We start from the raw sequence: 17,965 nt of genomic DNA, 5'->3' as shown, positions 1-17,965 counted from the left end.
CAAAATCTCCACAACACTTTCATTAGGTACTTCCAGTTCTAGGGCTGTCTAGGGCTCACAAAAGACTCAAAGATGCTTGCAAAGCATCAGCCTCCACAGTCATCTCTCTCCCTTCCCCAGCCCAAAGGTAAGTTCTTGGGCTCTGTGGCAGGGGGAGGCGGTGTCAGGAGAAACAGCTTGCAAGATTGAAATGGTGGTAATGATTAAATATATGATGATGCTATCATCATCATCAATCATCATCATCCATTCATACTATAGCCGAATCTCTCAGGGCAACATACATAATAAGAACAAATACAATAAATCCAATGATAAAACACATTACAAGATCTTTAGAAAAGTTTTAAAAGACGCAACAATAATTTAAAAGAATTCTAAAAGAAGAGATAAATATCCAAGCAGCTAAAACATGGAAAAATATGATTTTAAGTCATAGGATTAAATGTATCATTAAAAATAAAACAAGCAGAAGTTAAAGTTATTATTATCCTGGCACACAGAGAAGGATGTACAGGACTGCGCTTGCCTTGATCCTGCTCGCAAGCATTTGAGCAAGGTTGCTCAGTTTTGCGAGTGACCCTGCTCAAATGCTTGTGGCACCCTGGGTGGCTTGTGACCAGAGGGAGACCCTTTTTGGTTGCCACATCCCTTTAATGGAATGCTCTCTTCAGGGAAGCTCACCAGTTGCCAACTGTGATTTCATTCTGGCTCCAGGCAAAGACCTTTTTCTCTGCCCAGGTGTTCCATCATGCACCAGAAGCTGGTTCTAATGAGATTTTAGATGCTCTGCTGTATTGTTATACTGAATATTATTATGCTTGCTGGGGGAAAGGTAGTCATGACTGGGGAAGGCAATGGCAAACCACCCCGCTATAGTCTGCCCTGAAAACACCAGCGTAATGCAGGTGTCCCTCTAGGGGTCAGTAATGACCTGTTGCTTGCACAGGAGGAACTTTTCCTTTTTTGTTGTTTCTACTTGCTGTTTCAAATTGTGTTTTTTGATATTAACTCTTAATTCTGAGTGCACACCCTTGAAATCCCTTTTGAATAAACTAAACTAAATGAAGGTCTCTTAGAACAGCCTTCCCCAACCTGGTGCCAATATTTTGTCAATATGTCTAGTCAATATGTTGACTAGAATTCCCAGTATCCCCCAGCCAGCATGACTGGCTGGGGAATGCTGGGAGTCGCAGCCCGACACATCTGGAGGGCACCAGGTTCAAGAAGCCTGCCTTAGAAGGCTTTTCAAGCTTCATGACAAATCCATATGCTGCATCTGTGCTAAAGTTTTCAAGAAGAAATGGAGAGAGCAATCCTATGGCCCCTAGATAGAGCCTGGAAGGCCATAGGATCATTCGGATTCCTGTATCCAAGGTCGGAGACAGCACTCCAACCCCAGACTCATGAGTCCAAGCTCCCCTTCTGCTCCCCCTCACAGCTGGCACAGACAGAACCATGCTGGCTGCCTCTCCAAGGCTGCAAAGGTGACCTCAGAGGGGAGGGACAGGGGGCATTCCTGTGAATGGGGAGGGAGAGGACAGCTTACTCCACAGCCTCCTTCCCTCCCCCTCCCTGACGCCTCAGCTATACAAGAAAAAAGCTCATCTAAATTGCAGAGCAGGAGGTGAGGCAGAGGCAAAGATCACCTCTGCTGCCTGCACCTCCTGCTCTGCAGTGGATACTTGTAAGCCTCCAATTCAGAGGCTTATGAATATCAAAGGCGGATCCAATAGGATTGTGCCCCCAATGAGGGAAGGTGTGCATATATATATATATATAGAGAGAGAGAGAGAGAGATGCTAGATGACAGATGAATAGGGGTGTGTGTGTGTGTGTGAGAGAAAGTCATGTAAAGAAAAAAAAAAACCCAGTAGAATTATTTTGGATAACCTTTGTTCAAATGAAGGAAAATAATAACCTTGAATAAATGCAACATCTCTAGGGACAGAGAATAAATGCCTAGTTTCATAGCTGACTGACAAGACCAGCTAAACGGGCTTTCAGCACTGTATTACGGAATCAGAAGCCATTTGAACTCAGAAATAAACTCAGCAACATGCAGATGAGGTATGTGTGATTAACTGACTTCTGCTGCATTTGAAAAAAAGTTAAGAAAATACACAGAGAAAAGATAATAAACAGCTCACTCCCCAAAGTAATTAAGCTGGAGCTCTGGGTATAAGTTGTTTTGTTATTGATTTATTAATGGACTTAAACCTAAATGCAGCTGCTTTATTTGTTTGTTGAGAAAAAGTATTGGGGAGGGGAGAGAGACAAAAAGAGCTGTTGGACTTAGAGAAAATGGTTTATTGTGGTGTGAAATTTTGTAGCTGGAGCCTGTTACATCATTCAAAGGACTGAGTGGACTGAGTCCATTTGTTTTAATGGCTCACTTTTTGGAAAGTGACAGGTGGAGGGGCCCCAATCCAGATTATTTATTACATTGGGACCACAGATTAAAGGCCCCTCCCCCACTAGGGTCTGGATCCAAATCAAGCTCCCTGGACTTGTGTTAGAGTTAGTAAGAAGAAATTAATGTGTAACTTGTTGTCCATGTGTCTCTGTGTGTCTTCAACCTGATATGGAAGATATAGTTTTGAAATGTCAGAATGAGACACAAGGACATTGCTTCAGAGATGAGGGGGTGGGACTCTGGTTATAGAACCATCTCTCCAGACAGGTGCAGTTCGCACTCACTCTTTTTTCATTTAGACAACACATGAAAACCTTTTGGTTCTCCCACACTTTTAATGAATGATTGGGGACTTCTGACTTTTATAATTGTTTTATAGATTGCTCTTTTTGCCTTCTGGTGCTACAGGTTATTAGGGATGTATGAGAATTTTGTTTCAGTCTGTTAAGCACCGGAACTTTCCCTAAATGTGAATGCCAACCTGAGCGCATTTCTCAGCCAAAGTTCGAATATTCCTGAGCTTGCAATTGTGTTCCAGCAATGCATTCTTGAGAAAAATTTGCACTTTAATTTGAAAAACATATGCATTTTCAGGATTCAGTCAATGGGGGAAGTATGCATTTGGGTGTGTACTTTAAAAAAATGTGACCCAGATGCGCACTTTTCTCACTCAGAAAAAAAGAAAGAAAAAAGTAGGGATGTTGGAGAATTTCTCCACGAATCTCCGGGAGGCTGAATGCCAACGCATTCGGCCCCCCAAAATTGGTGGGGAAATTCTCCGACACCTCCCCGCCCCCCCTGGGATGGGACTTACCTCATGCAAATGTCCGTCGCGGCGGCGGGTCCAGGTGGTGGTACGGCGGCGGTGCGGCGGCGGTGCGGCAGCGGCGGCCAGTCTTCCGACAGGCTGCCGCCGCCGCCATTTCCAAGTAAAGTAAAGTAAAAAAAAAAAAAGTGATAAGCTACGTAAAGATTTACGTAGCCTATCACAGCTAGATTTTCAAAGTCAGCTGTGATAGGCTACGTAAATCTTTACGTAGCCTATCATGGCTGACTTGGGAAAAAAAAAAGCGCGTATGTAAATTCGTTCCTTATTTGGGCATGGGTAGTCTACGTAAAGATTTACGTAGACTACCCATGCCCAAATAAGGAACGCAAATGGTGGCGCCCATTGGCACCACCATTTACATATACGCTTTCCCCCCCCCAAAGTCAGCCATGATAGGCTACGTAAATCTTTATGCAGCCTATCACGTGTTTTTTTTTTTTACTTTACTTTTTTCTTTCGCGGCCGGAGAGGCGGGGCGCTCCCCCCCAGCCTGAATTTCGGCGGGGAGGGGCAGGGCGCCTCCCCACCCACCAAGAATTTCGGGGGGAGAAACGGAGCGCCTCCCCCCAAAAAAAAATCTGCGGGACCAGGTAAGGGTCTTTCGTCCATCCCTAGAAAAAAGCTTGTATTCGGCAACAGGGACAAGGTGGAGTGAGCTTTGAGATGAAAATTGGAGAACCTTGAGAGGAGCCTTGCTGATTCTCCCATCTGTACATATTATATGGTGTGATATTGCTGGTTTTACATTAACATTTCTTTTCAACCATTCTGCATATATTTTAGAGAAAAGCAATATACAAATACTTAAAATAAATACTGAGTAAAGTTCATAGGATGTTGCACAAGGTGCCTCCAGACCCAGCAATAGCCCACATGTTTTCTCTTCCATTCACCTAGAGGCGCCATGGAACAGATTGTTGTCTAGTACTTGTATAGTAGAGGCAATGGCTGGTGCAGTATTTCTGGCAGATGGATTGAGGCAACAAAGTTAGGGCATTAGTGGTTCCTCTATCTTGCCTCCAGTATCAGAGGCAGTATGTCTCTAAACAACAGTTGCTGGAGAATGTGGCCACAAGGATGCTATTGTGATCATGTCCTGCTTGTGGGCTTCCTGGGAGTAACTGGTTCACCATTGTTGAAACTAATTGTGCTAAATATTTTGATTCTTTCATTTTTGATAATTCATGGGAGTTGGGGGCAAAATGAAGACTCCAGAGAAAGAGGCTAGGGAGGTGGAAAATTTGCATAATTTTCTCATTGGGGAGGGGGCAGGGGTTCAGTTCACCTTTTTAAGTGTAGGAGGTGGCCGAAGGGTTTTCCACCAGCTGGATTACTGCCAGCTTGGCCTCCTGGACTGGAGTCTGAAGACCACTGCACTTGCCTGACTCAGCACATGCCAAGTCGGGCAAGCTTTGTGGGCCCTGGTGCTCCACTGAGCCACCATTCTGCGCAAAATGGTGGCCCAGCATTTTCCATAAACACTTATGGGTGGCCATAAAGAGGCCCATTTATGCAACTCTACAGGTGTAAATGGGGTATTTGGACCACTGATGCCTGTAACGTTGCATAAATGGGCATCTTTACGGCTGCCATTTATGTAAAATTGTCCTTTATGGAAAAGGCTGAGCCACCATTTTGTGTAGAATAGTGGCTCAGTGGAGGAGCAAGATGCCGGGCGCTGCTTGCTGGGTGCCCACGGACTGCCTGGAAGCTTGCCACGTGTGGCGAGCAGGGTCAAGCAGCTGGCAGGGATCTGACAAGCAGTGCATGGCAAGGACAGGGGTGAATTCACCCATCCCTACCTGGAATGTATCCCACTAAGGCATGGGCATCTTTTACAATCACATTTTCAAACATGCAATTTTGTGCAAATTCGCGTTTGTGCAAGTTCAGAAACAAAAAGAAATCTGAGTCTGTTGATGGGCGGATGATGGAATGAAAGGCACTGAAAATCCATGAAACACAGATGGAATGGATTTTACACTATCTGTACATCCCTAGTAAGGATGGTGGAGAATTCCGCCATGGACCCCAATGAGGCCGGATTCAAAAGAATACGGCCTCCAGAGTCCATGGCAGAACGGAGTACTTATGTCCGCCTCCCTGCAGAATCCTCCCTGGCCAGATCCTCCCCACTGCCATTGCCATGCTGTATCACTGGCTGAGGGCTCACTCCAGCCACAAATGACGTACTGGATGCCATTTGCTGCCGTAAAGCTCTTAGAACTGTAAATGGCTGCATTTAGCTTAAACTAAGGGCTTTACGGACGCAAATGGCATCTGCTAGGGATGTTGAGAAATCCACCGCGGATTGAAATGAGGATGGATTCTTTTGAATCCGGCCTCAGGAATCCGTGGCAGATTGGCTCCACTTACCTCTAGGGATGTACGAAAGTCACTTACCTTTCCACGGATTATGTTGATGGTGGTGGGGGGAGGCGTTCCGTCCCTCCCCCCAGAATCCTTGACGGGGGGGAGGCGATCCGTTCCTCCCCCCAGAATCCTCCACGGCCAGCTGTGCTCCGCAGCAGCTCCGCGGAGCAGCTGGCCAGGCCCAGCCAGGCCAGAGCCTTCTGCAGCCGGATTTCCGGCCGCAGAGGGCTCTGGGGGGAAAAAAAATAAAAACCGCATACGCAAATGGTGGCGGCTACGGCCGCCGCCATTTGCATTCCTTATTTTTGGCCATCTTGATCTACATAAATATTTACGTAGACTATGACGGCAAAAATAAAGGGGAACGCAAATAGCGTAGCGGGCACTATTTGCATCCCTTTTTCATTCACCGTTTTAGCCTATGTAAATATTTACGTAGGCTAAAACGGCAAATCAAAAAGGGACGCAAATCGTGCCTGCTGCGCTATTTGCATTCCCCTTTATTTTTGCCGTCATAGTCTACATAAATATTTTCGTAGATTAAGACGGCTAAAAATAAGGAACGCAAATGGCGGTGGCCGTAGCCACTGCCATTTGCGTACGTGGTTTTTTTTAAAAAAAACAACAACCCAGCCATGATAGGCTATGTAAATCTTTACCTAGCCTATCACATCATTTTTTTTTTTTACAAGACTGGAAATGGCGGCGGCGGTGGCAGCTGGTCGGAAGACCAGCCACTGCAGCCACCGCCGCCACCGCAGCCGCTGCCGCCCGGAAGATCCGCCCCAGGTAAGTCTCATCCCAGGGGGGATCTGCGAAGGGGCGGGGGGGTGGCAGGCTGTTCTGCCACGAAGTTCGGAGGGCCGAATGCATTGGCATTCGGCCTCACTGAGATCCGTGGCAGAATTCTCTGCCATCCCTACTTACCTCCACTCCAGGAGGATTGGAGGTGGAATGCACTCAGCTGCTTCTTGCCGGCCAGAGCCATTCGCCTCCTCCCTGCCGATTGCCATTTCTTAAAAAAGAAAAGAAAAGAAAGGCAATCAGCAGGATGTGCCCATAGACTTATACACAAATACAGCCATGACTCTTGCATATAAGTCTATGTGTCCATAGGCTTATACACAAAATTCACAGCTCTATTTTGCGTATAAGACTATGGGCACATCCAGCCGATCACCTTCTTAAAAAAAAGAAAAAAAGAAATGGCGATAGACAGGGAGGCAGCGAACGGTTCTGGCCAGCAGGCAGCAAGGTAAGCGGCCCCCAAGCTGGGCTCCCCCCCCCCGAATCCTTGTGAAGTGGATCCGCTCTGGAGGATTCCTGGGGGGAGGAACAGATTGCCTCCCCCCGCCACAAGTTCCCCACGAGAACGGATGGTGGGGAATACATACATCCCTAGTGTCTGCTACACCATTTGTGTCTGTGTTTTTTCACATGATAGGCTAGCCTATCACGTGAAAAACCACAGACACAAATGGCATAGCAGATCCCATTTGTGGCCATAAAGCCCTTAGTTTAAGCTAAATGCAACCATATATGGCTGCATTTAGCTTAATCTAAGAGCTTTACGGCCACAAATGGCATCTGCTATGCCATTTGCATCTGGAATCAGCTTCAGCCAGCGATACGGCACACCAATGGCGGCCGTATCGCTGGCACCCCGGAGCCAGCCGGTGGCTCTGTGGAATTGCCACAGAGCAGAGCCGGCCAGCAAGGATTCCGGGGGGAGGGACAGATTGCCTCCCCCCCCCACGGAACCCCCAGGGAACAAAAGGTAAGGGTTCTGCCCATCCTTAATCGCTAGCAACTCCATTACATATGCAACACATTAGTCTGCAGACTGTTACACCTCCAACACTTCACTTTAAAAAAGTTTTCATTGCCCTCTTCATATATTACCTGCTTTCTCAGGGTTCCATATAGCATGGAGAAAGCCCTCCAGATATACAGTTGTGCGGAGGCTCTTTCAGACTTTATACTGGATGCAATTCTGTTTTCCCCATTCCCTAACCACTAGGGATGGCGGAGAATTTCTCCACGAATCTTCGGGAGGCCAAGCGCTGAGGCATTCAGCCCCCCGAAAGTGTTGGGGAAATTCTCCGCTGGCCCCCCGACCCCCCCAGGATGGGACTTACCGTGGCCGAATGTCCCTCTAGGCGGCGTGTCCCGGCGGCGGTTCGGTGGCGTTTCGTCGAGGGCGGGGGCGGCGGCCAGTCTCCCGACCGGCTGCTGCCACCGCCATTACAAAATAAAAAAGTAAACAAAAAACAAAAAACACACACCTGTGATAGGCTACGTGACGATATACGTAGCCTATCATGGCTAGATTTCCAAAGTCAGCCGTGATAGGCTACATAAATCGTCACGTAGCCTATCACGGGTGACTTTGGAAAAAAAAAAGCGCGTATGCAAATGGCGGCAGCCCACGGGCGCCGCCATTTGCGTTCCTTATTTTGGCACATCTAGTCTACATAAAGATTTATGTAGACTACGGCGAAAATAAGGGCAACGCAAATAGCGTTCCCTTATTTTTGCCGTAGTCTACGTAAATCTTTATGTAGCCTAGATGTGCCAAAATAAGGAACGCAAATGGCGGCGCCCACGGGCCGCCGCCATTTGCGTATGCGCTTTTTTCCCCCCAAAGTCACCTGTGATAGGCTACGTGACGATTAACATAGCCTATCACTGCTGACTTTGGAAATCTAGCCGTGATAGACTACGTTAATCGTTACGTAGCCTATCATGGTTTCCCCCCCCCACTTTTTCTTTCGCGGCCGGGGAGACGGAGCGCTTCTCCCCCCGGCCTGAATTTCGGCTGGGCTAGGCGGTGCGCCTCCCCCCCCTCGCCTGAACTTCAGGGGGAGAAGCGAAGCGCCTCCCCCCCACCGCGAAGCAAGCTGCAGGACAAGGTAAGTCCCTTTCGTACATCCCTACTAACCACACATTTGGATAAGATATAAAAAGAGCTAATATTTTAAAAACCAGACTAGGGGCTTATTTCAAGAAGTACCAATCTTGGCTCTAAAAATATTTGAAGAAAAAACAACACCCTAATATAATATTCTTGCACTGATTCTGCAGTGTCATAGTTGTGTGAAATGCAACAAATGGAACTTGATGGTGGTTTTTCAGATAATCGTTGTGATACTAGCCCAAGTCTTATGGTTCTGCTTGAAATGCCAGCATGCCATGCTCAGCTAACTCAGGAAAAAGTGAGAATGGCATAATTAAAAGTGCATGATGGATGTGCCAGGGAGCATTATTGCAATCCACATGGCATGTGCACAGCTGTTACACTACAGGAATAGTATTCATTCTGGGATATTGTAGCACACAGTTTAAAAAACATTAAGCAAACAGCCTCTGAAAAATAATGAATGGAAGCTCCAGGTTTAATAACCTACTTCTACAATACAATCAAACTCTAACAGGGAAAAAAGTTCAGATCCATTTCACCACTCTCCTAAATGTACCAATTACAGGGCTGCAGAAAGGTAACCCAGGGCCTGGGACAAAACATAGTCTTCCTATGTCACTCCCACAAATGGTGTCAGCAGATAACATATTAATATTTAAGCCCATGGAATAATGACATAATACATGTATTACATAGTTTATTCAATTATGATGCATTCAGTATAACCACAAATGCCCTAACCCTGGTGCCAGCTTGTCTGGCTGAAAGGGGGGGGGCATTGCAGGCAGGTGGGGTGAGAGGATGTAGGGGCCTGTCATTGGTGCTCCCCAGTGGCACCACCAAGCAAGGAGGGGCAGGCTGAGTTGCTTTAAGCTCAGCCCCCTCCCAATCTCAGCTCTCTTGCTCACAAAGCTAGAGAGACTGACCTGGAAGCGACGGCTGACTCCAGCCTTCTTGAGGACGACCTGCTTTGTCACTCCCAACTCTCAGTATGCTGCTGGCGTGCCCGTCCTGCTGCTACTTCATATCTGCTTCTCCCGCCTGCGCTTCCCGCGCTGCCAGGGGCAGCAGCGCCCACTTCAGCGGTGCACGCGCCCCTCACCTCGCTGCTCACCAGCAGCCACGGCCCTCTTCTGCCGGTGCTTGCAGAACCCCAGGGGTGCCAGTGCTCGCGTTGGTGGCGCGCGCCCCCCTCGCCTCGCTGCTCGCCGGCGGCTGTGTCCCTCTACTGCCGGCTCTCGCCGCGCCTCCTGGAGCACTGGCGCTCGCGTCAGCAGCACACCAGCCCTTGCCTCGCTGGTAGGGATGTACGAAAGTCACTTACGTTTTGGCGGATTATGTTCATGGTGGGGAAGGAGGCATTCCCTCCCTCCCCCCGGAATCCTCGACGGCCGGCTGTGCTCTGCAGTGGCTCCGCAGAGCAGCTGGCCAGGCCCAGGCCAGAGCCGTCCGCAGCCGGATTTCCAGCCACGGAGGGCTTTGGGTAAAAAAACACACAAAAAACACCGCGTATGCAAATGGTGGCGGCTACGGCTGCCGCCATTTGCGTTCCTTATTTTTCGCCGTCTTAGTCTACGTAAATATTTACATAGACTATTACGGCGAAAATAAATACGGTGAAAATAAAGGGGAACGCAAATAGCGTAGCGGGCACTATTTGTGTCCCTTTTTGATTCGCCTACGTAAATATTTTCATAGGCTAAAACGAAAATATTTACATAGTGGTTTGAATGTTGCACTGGGACCAGGGATTCTAGTCCTTGCTTCTCGTTCTCCTGCTAATAGGCCCAGGTCGCCTTGTGGCAAAGCGCCGACTCCTAAGCCCCACCTGCCCTACATCATGCCCCCCAAGAAGGGCCAGAGTGGGAAAAAGGGCAAGGGTAGGGCCCCACATCCCCCCTCCAAGAGACCACAGCCTGGGCCTTACTCTGAGTCTGAGGAGGAAGCAGGCCCAGTACTGGCGTCAATCCTTGCTCGCCTGGAAGTGGCTGAGCGTTCCTCAGGAATCCCTCCCCCTCCCCTGGCCAGGCCTAAGAAAACCACGGTGGTCCAACCCAAAAGAACGCGACAGCAGACCCAACGTTCATTACTACTTTCTATTTCAGCATGTCTGGACGCCATTGAAGCTTCCACCTCCTCCACACCAGCTGTTCCCGGGAGCACACCGCCCCCAGAGGAGCTCCTCTCTCCTGTGGCTTCCTCATCTTCTATGACCCAAGCGACGCCAGCCGCTTTGCCGGTTAGGGATCAGACCATGGCCACATTGGGTTCAGGTGAGACTGCCTTTGCACCTCAATTCTCCTGACCAGGCATGGGACGTATCAACCCCTGGGCTGGATGCCTTGGTTTACCCCTCAGGGTTGGCCATTCCCCCCACTTCCACTGCCTCCAGTCACAGCAGCCCCCACAACTGGTACTCCTGAGCCCATGCCTCAGGTCACGATTCACAGTTCAACTGCACATTTAGCTGACTCTCCTACTTCTGTGGGACTCGGCGCCTCACCCCCCTCGCTGGCGTCTACGGGAGACTCCTCCCTTAAACCCACGCCGCCACTCCAGTCCCAGCCACTTAACTTCACTTGTGCCACAGCGTTTGGCAAGGACCCATGGAGTCGGTTCAGGACCACTTTCCCCCCCGCCACCCCCCCTACCAGCATCCCAGATGCCTCTGGCTGATCCATGTGCTAACCTTGTAAGGGAAGCCATGCCCACTGGTGCTACTTCTTCCCCTATTGGCTTTTACCTGACCGTTGCCACTAGGGAAAAAAATTTGCAGGGGGAATTTATAGATGTCTTTTCCCTGCTCTTTCGGGTAGGAACAAGGATTTTTCGGGTAGGAACAAGGATAGGAACTGTGACAAGAATCTGATCGGAGTAAGGGTCGTAAAGTACTGCGCACATGGGCAAACTGGTTAGCAGGTTTTTTAATTTATGCTGGCATCCTTCAACAGAAATTCCCCAAGAGGGGTTGGGTCCTCACGAAATATCTGGATGTAATATACAGGGCCTACACTGAGTACAAAGGGAGCACCTGGCTGGCCTATGATGAGGCCTTCCGCTGGAGGGCCGCCATCGACCCTTTCATGCGCTGGGATCTAAAGGCCCAGGATCTTTGGCACCAGTTTATGTCCCCTTCCAGGCCGGGCTTCGGCAACAGATCAGACAGTGGCCACATTCTCACCAAGCTGTCTCCTGTAATGGCCTCCAGGCCTATTGCTGGTCCAGGGGTTCAACACCACTGGCTGTGCTGGGAGTTCAGCTCCAAGGGCTCCTGTTCCCAAAACCTGTGCCGCTTCCGTCACGAATGCTCCCTTTGTGGCGGTCAGCATTCCTGCACCTCCTGCCCAAGGGCTAGGGATGTACGAATTGTGCTCATACCGTCCTGCTTGACTTTCTCAGTTGGCGTCCTCTGTCCCGTCCCGCTGTCCTCAAACCCTCAAAATACTGTGTTTTTTTCCCCACCTCAAAAGTTACGTAAATAAAATCACAGCAAATGTCGAAAAATCCTCCGCGCCCAACAGCCGCCCGTCCCGTTCCGCCATTCTGCGAAAGACTATTTGTCGCAAATATTTACATAGTTTCCGTCAGCCGGAATTGACCCTATGTAACTTCCGCCGCACTCTCCCTTGTTGTGATTGCTTACGTATTTCCTCCCTAGGGGGGAATCCCCCCGTAGCTTCCGCTGCACTCTCGCCGTTGTTGGGATTGCCTTGGCCAGAACTTTCCCACTATTTTCGTAATTATTTACGTATTTTTTTTGTTGCTGCCCGAAATGTTTCCCGCCCTCTGTGCACTCCCCCACTGTCTTGTTTTCTCAGACAGGGACAGGGACTGTGATTTTATTAATTTCTGTGTATTTGTGCTTGATGATCCTCACGTTTACTGGTCTTGTTAACCTAACCACCTCACAAATAAAAAAAAATGGGCCTGCAGCTCTGCTTCCACAAAATCTGTCATCAACTTCTTGCTAACTTCCTGAATGTCATCTGCATTTGCGCTTGCATCTGCATGGTGATTTGTGGGTGGAGTTCTGTTGTGTGGTGGTGGTGGTGTGTTAGTGGTGGTGCTTAGTGGATTTCCTTGTATCAGTGTTGTTTGTGCATTGTGGTGGTTTTGTCTGGTCTGTGTGTGTGTGTGTGTGTAGTTGTGCATTGTGGTGGTTTTGTCTGGTTTAGTCTGTGTGTGTGTAGTTAAATGGTGGTTGTGCGTGGCTGTCTTGGGGGTTGTGTGTTTGTGTGTAGTAGTAGTGTGGCTGCTCTAAAATGGTTGCACCAGTGCATGGCAGGAGGTGGGACCATGAGGAGACCAAGGCCCTCCTCATCAACATTAAGAGCAGCAAGGCGGTGGCCGTGCTGTTTGGCAGCTGCTCCTGCCACAATGAACTTTATTGGGCCCAGATAAAGAGGAGGATGGAGCGAGCGGGCCACCATCGCACAATTGGACAATTGAGGTCCAAATGGAAAGCACTAAAGCAGTCCTTCATCAGAGAGGGGATTGCTGCTGCCGAGAGGAGGGCACTGCTGTCCACCCCCAGCCTACTACTGGCACATCCACAGAGTGTGGGTCAAAGCAGGCCAGCCCCCATTTTCGCAGAGGTATATGCCTGGTAAGTTATAGTTATCCCATCCTATCCTCAAGCTTAACTAAATATGAAGACAAGGATGTGTACCAAAAATGAAGCTATCTCTTTGTGGTCTCATGGAAACAAACAAATCCTGACATTTAGCCTGCAATCCTATGTTTGTTGAACTTGGACAGAAAAAGGTCTCATCATCTTCCGACCACTTTGGCTGGTTGAAGGGATGCTGGGAACTGCACTGCTTTTTCCTGTACAACCACATGGATAAGATTATGCGGGCCTGGCTACAACTCATATTACACACTGACATGCTGTCCATTTCCAGGGAAATGCTGCTGCTGCCGGTCTCTGCACAGTGCACACAGGGGGACTGGCACTAGGGATGGACGAAAGGGACTTACCTTGTCCTGCAGCTTGCTTCGCAGTGGGGGGGAGGTGCTTCAGTTCTCCCCCCGAAGTTCAGGTGAGGGGGGGAGGCACCCCGCCTCGCCCGGCCAAAATTCAGGCCGGGGGGGGAGGCGCCCCATCCCTCGCCGGCGAAATTCAGGCCGGGGAGGAGCGCCCCGTCTCCCCGGCTGCAAAAAAAGAAGTAAAAACAAAAACAAACACACACATCCATGATAGGCTACGTAACGATTTGCGTAGCCTATCACGGCTATATTTCCAAAGTCAGCCGTGATAGGCTACGTAAATAGTCATGTAGCCTATCACGGGTGACTTTGGGGGAAAAAAAAAAGCGCGTACGCAAATGGCGGTGCCCCATGGGTGCTGCCATTTGCGTTCCTTATTTTGGCACGTCTAGTCTACGTAAAGATTTACGTAGACTACGGCGAAAATAAGGGCAACGCAAATAGCGTTGCCCTTATTTTCGCCGTAGTATACATAAATCTTTACATAGACTACCCGGGCCCAAATAAGGAACGCAAATGGCGGCGCCCATGGGTGCCGCCATTTGCATAATGTTTTTTTTTTCCCCCAAAGTCACCCGTGATAGGCTACATAACGATTTACATAGCCTATCACGGCTGACTTTGGAAATCTAGCCGTGATAGGCCACGTAAATCATTACGTAGCCTATCACGGGTGTGTGTTTGTTTGTTTTTAAATTTACTTTTTTATTTCGCGGCCGGGGAGACGGGGCGCTCCTCCCCAGCCTAAATTTCAGTGGCGAGGGATGGGGCGCCTCCCCCCCACCCTGAATTTTGGCTGGCCCGGGCAGGGCACCTCCTCCCCCAGCCTGAACTTTGGGGGGAGAACCGAAGCGCCTCCCCCCCACCATGAAGCAAGCTGCAGGACCAGGTAAGGGACTTTCATCCATCCTTAGTAGTGGGGATGGTGATAGACAGATCAATCAATGACTGTGGTTTTGTTCACTCACCACATATATAAATGCATTCATTCTGTTACTGTGACATCCCACAGCTGCGCGTCGTGCCTTGCTGGCAGAGGAGGCACTGAGGGCCGCGGAGAGGGAGAGGAGAGAGGAGGAGGAGGAGGAAGAGGAAGAAGAGGAGGAGGAAGAGGAGGAGGAGGAGATCGAAGAGCCAGCAGCAAGAGGAGCAGCATCTGTGGAGGAAGGCCACCCTTCTTCCACAGATGAAGCCCCTCCTCTTGTGCTCCTGATGCATCTGATGAGAGACATCCAGAGGCTCAGCAGGACCTGTAAGTAGTACTACAGAATGGCACCTGACCTGAGCTAACAACTCTGCCTGCGAGATGCATATTACCATTGTGCTTTATTCTTCTCTTTCTACACACAGGTGATGACCTTCAAAGAAGGGTGGAGGCCATGGAGCGGGAACTGCATCCTCCTACGAACTGAGGCCTGCAGCCTGCCAGTGCCCAGCCCAACTTTACAATTGTTTCTGTGTTTTGTTTTGATCTGTTCTGTTTGTATATAAAGTTCTTTCTAAAAAAAGGTAACAATTCCTTGGTTCAAGTCCACAGATATAATTTTTTAAATCTAGATCATTGTACACAATGATCTCTGTGTTTGCTTTCTGTTAACCACAACCAGAATGCTTTCCCAGCCAAACAAGCCCAGCTGCTGTAAGCTTCCCTCATAGGGAGATGGTCAGTCAGCATCCCTGATGTTATGAATGAATGCATTCAAGACGAGGCTGGACAGCCATCTGTCAGGGATGCTCTGACTTGGATTCCTGCATTGAGCAGGGGGTTGGACTGGATGGCCTTGTAGGCCCCTTCCAACCCTATGATTCTATGATTCTATGAAGTATGCTTTGTTTTACGTGGCGGTGCATATCACATACATGTAAACTGGGCACATACCAGAGGGATCTTTTCACATAGAACTCTCGGTGCTTAGGAAAACCCAAAAGCTGAGGGAGTCCAGAGAGAGACCACAACAAGGTCTTTGAAAGCAATTCCTTGATTTATGAAAGAATTTAAAATGAATTAAAAGCACACATCAAGAGAATTAGAACTATACATACATTTGGGGAATCAGAATCATACTAACATTCAGAGGGGTAAAGATACACATATACAGTCGATAGTGAAGTACACTGGGATGCATAGAAAACTGTGTGTGTGTAGTAGGGATGTATGCTGTTGCATAGTCCACCACACACAGTCGGGCAGTGCAACTGGACTCTGCATGTGAGTTATTATAAAGCTCCGCCACATATCGCCAGTGCTCTGGGCTCTGCCCAGGCCAGACAGGGCCTGCTTGTTTGGACAAAGTTCTGAGGGACACCTGTGACCACACTCACAATTATATCATTCTGCCTCGTTGTCCCTCAGAACTCTGGCTCACATTAGCAGCAGTATCATCATCCCATGGGTCCTCCTCATCACTCATCAAGATAATAACTTGATGACTGCTTAGCTCTGCTGACAGCTGGTGGTGGTGGAGGGAGGTGCTGCTCGGGAATCCATCCCCTGTTGGAGCGTATGAAGGCAAGGGTGGAGACATGTTCTGGTGTGAGTCTGCTTCGGTGGGTGGTGACAATGTTGCCAGTGGTGGAGAAAAGCCTTTCAGAGGACACACTTGAGGGAGGGCAAGATAGATGCCAAATGGCGACTTTGGTCAGATTTGGCCAAATGCCACGTTTTGTCTCCCAGTATGGGAGAGGATCACTCTCTGGGCTGCTCTGCATTCCCGAGAAACTCTCTCTGGCATAAGCTTCCAGTTCCTGGATAGCCACATCATAAGCTGATCCTTTCCTGGCTGCTTTGGCACATTCCCCCTGCCTGCTCCCACTTACACCGAGCTCCACTGCCATTGAGGAGTACAAGTAGAACTTTCAACAAGATGCCCCTGTGTCTGTATGTTGTGTTGGTGGTGCAGCTGCTGTGGAGTCATCATCGCCCCTCTTGCTGGTGATGGTGCTACTGCTGCAGATATTATCTTCAAGGGAGGTAGTAGTCCTAGTAGCCTCACTCTTCCCCAGCTCCTTCTCATCCAGCACATCTCTCTGGCAGCACTCCATGACTTTCTCTGTCAAATAGGTTTTTACATTTTGGAAGTCAAGGTTCTGGTTTGGCAGCACCGCCCTTGTTGTGCTATCCTGGAACCGTGGTTCAAGGAATGCAGCAGCAATGTATTTCATGTCCCCCCTCATCGAAGTAACGTGTTTGTTGGTACCCAGCTCCTGCAGAAGGAATTCAGTAAGCCTAACTGCAGGATTGGGGACTTGACTGCCTACAGCACTGGTGTGCTCACAAAGCTCAGCATGGTGTTTTCTCAGCACCCCCTCTATAATTAGGGATGGGGAGAATGTCTCCCCGAAACTTCAGGGGGCTGAGTGCCAACGTATTCGGCCCCCCCAAAGTAGTTTCGGGGAGAAATTTTCCGCACCCCCCCTCCCCCCCCCAGGATGGGACTTACCTTTCCCAAATGTCCCTCCCAGCGGCGGGTCCCGGCGGCGGTTCAGCAGGTCTTCGTCAGGGGCGGGAGCGGCAGCCGGTCTTTTGACCGGCTGCCGCCGCCGCCATTCCAATAAAAGTAAAAAAAAAAAAACGCCCCCGTGATAGGCTACGTGACGATTAACATAGCCTATCACGGCTAGATTTGCAAAGTCAGCCGTGATAGGCTAGGTAAATCATCACGTAGCCTATCATGGGTGACTTAAAAAAAAAAAAAGCGCATACGGCTAATGGCGGCCCCCATAGGGAGCCGCCATTCGCGTTCCTTATTTGGTCACTGTAGTCTACGTAAAGATTACGTAGACTACGGCGAAAATAAGGGCAACGCTATTTCTGTTGCCCTTATTTTCGTCGTAGTCTACGTAAAGATTTACGTAGACTACAGCGACCAAATAAGGAACGCGAATGGCGGCTCCCTATGGGGGCCGCCATTTGCGTACGCGCTTTTTTTTTTTAAAGTCACCTGTGATAGGCTACGTGATGATTAACGTAGTCTATCACAGCTGACTTTGCAGATCTAGCTGTGATAGGCTACGTAAATCGTCACGTAGCCTGTCAAGGGGGCATTTTTTTTTTAACTTTTTATTTCGCGGCCGGGCGAGGCAAGGCGCCTCCTCCCCGGCCTGAATTTCAGCCGGGCGAGGAGGGAAGCCTCTCCCCCGGCCTGAACTTCGGGGGGAGCAGCGAAGCGCCTCCCCCCCACCGCGAAGCAAGCTGCGAGACCAGGTAAGTGGCTTTCATGCACCCCTATCTATAATCTTCAGCACAGGTAGAACATGGCCCAGTGTGTCATAGTCTGCACTCAGTAGCATTGTGCATTCATCGAATATGTTTAAAATGTCCACCAGGTCTTGCATCCAGAGCCACTGAGGTGGTGTGACAAAAAATTTGGAGTGGTGTTGTTTCTCAGCAATGTAGTCGTTTATAGCTGATCTCTGCTCACAGAGTCTCTGAATCATA

At 49.2% G+C, this 17,965-nt stretch overlaps 1 protein-coding gene across 1 annotated transcript; it reads left to right on the top strand.

Annotated features, from left to right (window-relative positions):
* Window positions 1-1,804: 1,804 nt before the first annotated feature.
* On the top strand, window positions 1,805-15,095 carry LOC146357282 (uncharacterized). Its single transcript, XM_084827329.1, has 4 exons — window positions 1,805-2,070; window positions 10,644-10,811; window positions 14,540-14,779; window positions 14,878-15,095. The coding sequence occupies exons 2-4, from the start codon at window positions 10,748-10,750 to the stop codon at window positions 14,937-14,939; spliced, it is 366 nt and encodes a 121-aa protein (XP_084683455.1). The 5' UTR covers window positions 1,805-2,070; window positions 10,644-10,747; the 3' UTR covers window positions 14,940-15,095.
* The last annotated feature ends 2,870 nt before the right edge of the window (window positions 15,096-17,965 follow it).

This window comes from Heloderma suspectum, chromosome 1 (assembly GCF_057233095.1).
Source record: "Heloderma suspectum isolate Gila_16-S chromosome 1, 16-S_ref, whole genome shotgun sequence".
NCBI lineage: Eukaryota > Metazoa > Chordata > Lepidosauria > Squamata > Helodermatidae > Heloderma > Heloderma suspectum.
Note: the sequence above shows the minus strand (reverse complement) of the source record. Positions and strands in the feature narration are given on the sequence as shown.

What these genes read in the sequence shown, in the direction of transcription:
- LOC146357282 (XM_084827329.1), top strand. Translation starts at nt 10,748, where the DNA reads ATGACCCAAGCGACGCCAGCCGCTTTGCCGGTTAGGGATCAGACCATG. An exon ending in CATGGCCACATTGGGTTCAG is followed by an intron (nt 10,812 to 14,539) that starts GTGAGACTGCCT and finishes GACATCCCACAG; the next exon opens with CTGCGCGTCGTGCCTTGCTG. An exon ending in CCAGAGGCTCAGCAGGACCT is followed by an intron (nt 14,780 to 14,877) that starts GTAAGTAGTACT and finishes TTCTACACACAG; the next exon opens with GTGATGACCTTCAAAGAAGG.